General features: G+C 57.5%; 1 protein-coding gene across 1 annotated transcript in view; it reads right to left on the bottom strand.

Annotated features, from left to right (window-relative positions):
• Window positions 1–2,236, bottom strand: part of BCR (breakpoint cluster region) — a 72,758-nt gene that overhangs the window by 13,253 nt on the left and 57,269 nt on the right. The window contains exons 15-16 of the mRNA XM_014533356.1: window positions 1,723–1,797; window positions 369–466 (exon numbers count right to left, since the gene is read on the bottom strand). Coding sequence (XP_014388842.1) covers window positions 369–466; window positions 1,723–1,797 — 173 coding nt within the window. The remainder of the gene's footprint in view (window positions 1–368; window positions 467–1,722; window positions 1,798–2,236) is intronic.

The raw sequence follows: 2,236 nt of genomic DNA on the forward strand, positions 1-2,236 counted from the left end.
CCCCTCCCAGCAGAGCCCCCACCTTCCGGAAACCAAGTGGGTCACAGAAGGCTCGTTCCAACTTCGCGGGAAAAATGCCATGGAAACTGACCAAGTAAACACTCAGCAATAACAAAGGCAGCACAAAAGGCCCTTTTAAGTTCTTTTTCCAAACACTCCTCCAGCAAAATCGGTCATTTCTTTGTCATGGGGGAGGGAGGGCCCACTTCTCGGGAAGATGCAGATAACATCTCTCCGGCAAGCCACCCCTCCCCCAGGAGGTTCCCGGAATGCGAGGCCTTCGGGGGAAGCCTTGGGGAGCCTCTGGGGGTTCGGACTCCTCCACGGACAAGGGCAGCAGCCAAGAACGGTGGGAAGGGGCGCCTCACCTCGTTCCAGTTGGGCTCGGCCGTGTCCCTGTAGACGCGCGTCTTGGCTTTGTTCACAAAATACCCAAAGGAGTCCACCTCCAGGGTGCAGTACAGATCTGCGGGGGCGACACAGAGGGTGACCACGCGGCCCACACTTTAAAAAATGTATTTTTTAATTGATTTCAGAGAGGAAGGGGAAAGGAGAAATAGAAACATCAATCAATGATGAGAGAGAATCACTGATGGGCTGCCTCCTGCACGCCCCCTATTGGGGATCGAGCCCACAGCCTGGGCCTGTGCCCTGAGTGGGGGAATTGAATTGTGATCTGGTTCATAGGTCGATGCTCAACCATTGAGCCACATTGGCCGGGCAACCCACATTCAAAAGAGCAGGCGTTACTTTTGAAATCAGAAAAAATGGTCTTGATTTTCTTTCTTCTTCTTCTTTTTTTTTATTGCTAATCCTCACCCGAAGATATTTTTTTCCATTGATTTTTAGAGAGAGTGGAAGGGAGACTGAGAGATAGAAACATCGATGTGAGAGAGACACATGGATCGGTTGCCTCCTGCACGCACCCTGATGAGGGCCGGGGAACCTGTAACCAAGGTACGTGCCCTCGACTAGAACTGAACCCGGGACCCTTCCCTCCGCGGGCCGACGCACTATCCACTGAGCCACACCGGCTAGGGCTCCACTGCGTTGTGGATGGGAGGGCCCCTGGGACTAGGAAGAAGGGAGTCTGTGCACTGAGGGAGGCAGGATGGGTGCCCCCTGGACACACCAGCGTTTAGGCGGGGGACAGCCCGAGAGGCACCCGGAACAGCTGTGCGTGCTGCCGCCTTGCAGGGGTGTCACCTGCACACTGTGCAATCCGTCCATCGCGAGGGTACGGCTTGAGGGTCTTCAGTAAATTTAAACACGTGTGCCCACCGCAGGCGGGTGTGTGTGCACCGGGAGGGACACGTGACCGGCCCTCACTGCTCTACCCACTCCAGTAGCTGGGAGAGGCCCCCCCGAGAGGGACTCCTCAGAGCAGCCAAAGCGACTCTGCCCCTCAGGACCCAGGTGCCCCTGACCGCCGCCCTCCTGGCCTGGAGCCTCGCTCACTGGTCCGTCTGTCTGTAGCCACTCCAGCCCCTGCAGTGACATGTCCCACCAGCAGGGGTCAGCGCGCCAGCTCACAGGACCGGAGACAGGCATGGGCAAGGGCAAGGTCCGCCCCAGGAAAACAGCCCCCCCGCCCCGCCCGGGCCACACCTCCAGGGCTCAGAGCTCAGGGCTCACAGCCGCCTGGTGGCCTGATGGTCACTGGAGTCATTTCCCTGGTCCCACACCCGTCCCGCCACCTTCCTTCCCAGACCGGCCACTTACTTGAGCTCTGCTTAAAGCCGGCGGCCGAGTGGACGATGACATTCAGGAAGCCGTAGAGGCCGGGAGACTCATCGTCTGTGCAAGAGACAGAGAGGTGAGCGTCTGTCTGTCCTGAGGGAGGGCGGCAGGGGACAGGCTCGGCCCCCCCATTAACCCTCGGGGGCACATGGCCTCTGTCTTGGGACCTTAGGGTCTAGAGGGGTTTTTTTTGGTTGTTTTTTTAAAAAAAATATGTATTTATTGATTTCAGAGAGGAAGGGAGAGGGAGAGATCGAAATATGAATGATGAGAGAGAATCACTGATTGGCTGCCCCCCCCCGCACGCCCCCCACTGGGGATCGAGCCCACAAGCTGGGCATGTGCCCTGACCAGGACGGAATTGAACTGTGACCTCCTGGCTCCTGGATCAATAGCTTAACCCCTGAGCAACACCAGGGAGGCAGGATCGGGCTGTTTTCACAACACAGGGAGACCAGTGACCGAGATGAAATGTAACAAGAACAGGAGAGGGGTC

Source organism: Myotis brandtii, unplaced genomic scaffold, assembly GCF_000412655.1.
Source record: "Myotis brandtii unplaced genomic scaffold, ASM41265v1 scaffold97, whole genome shotgun sequence".
NCBI lineage: Eukaryota > Metazoa > Chordata > Mammalia > Chiroptera > Vespertilionidae > Myotis > Myotis brandtii.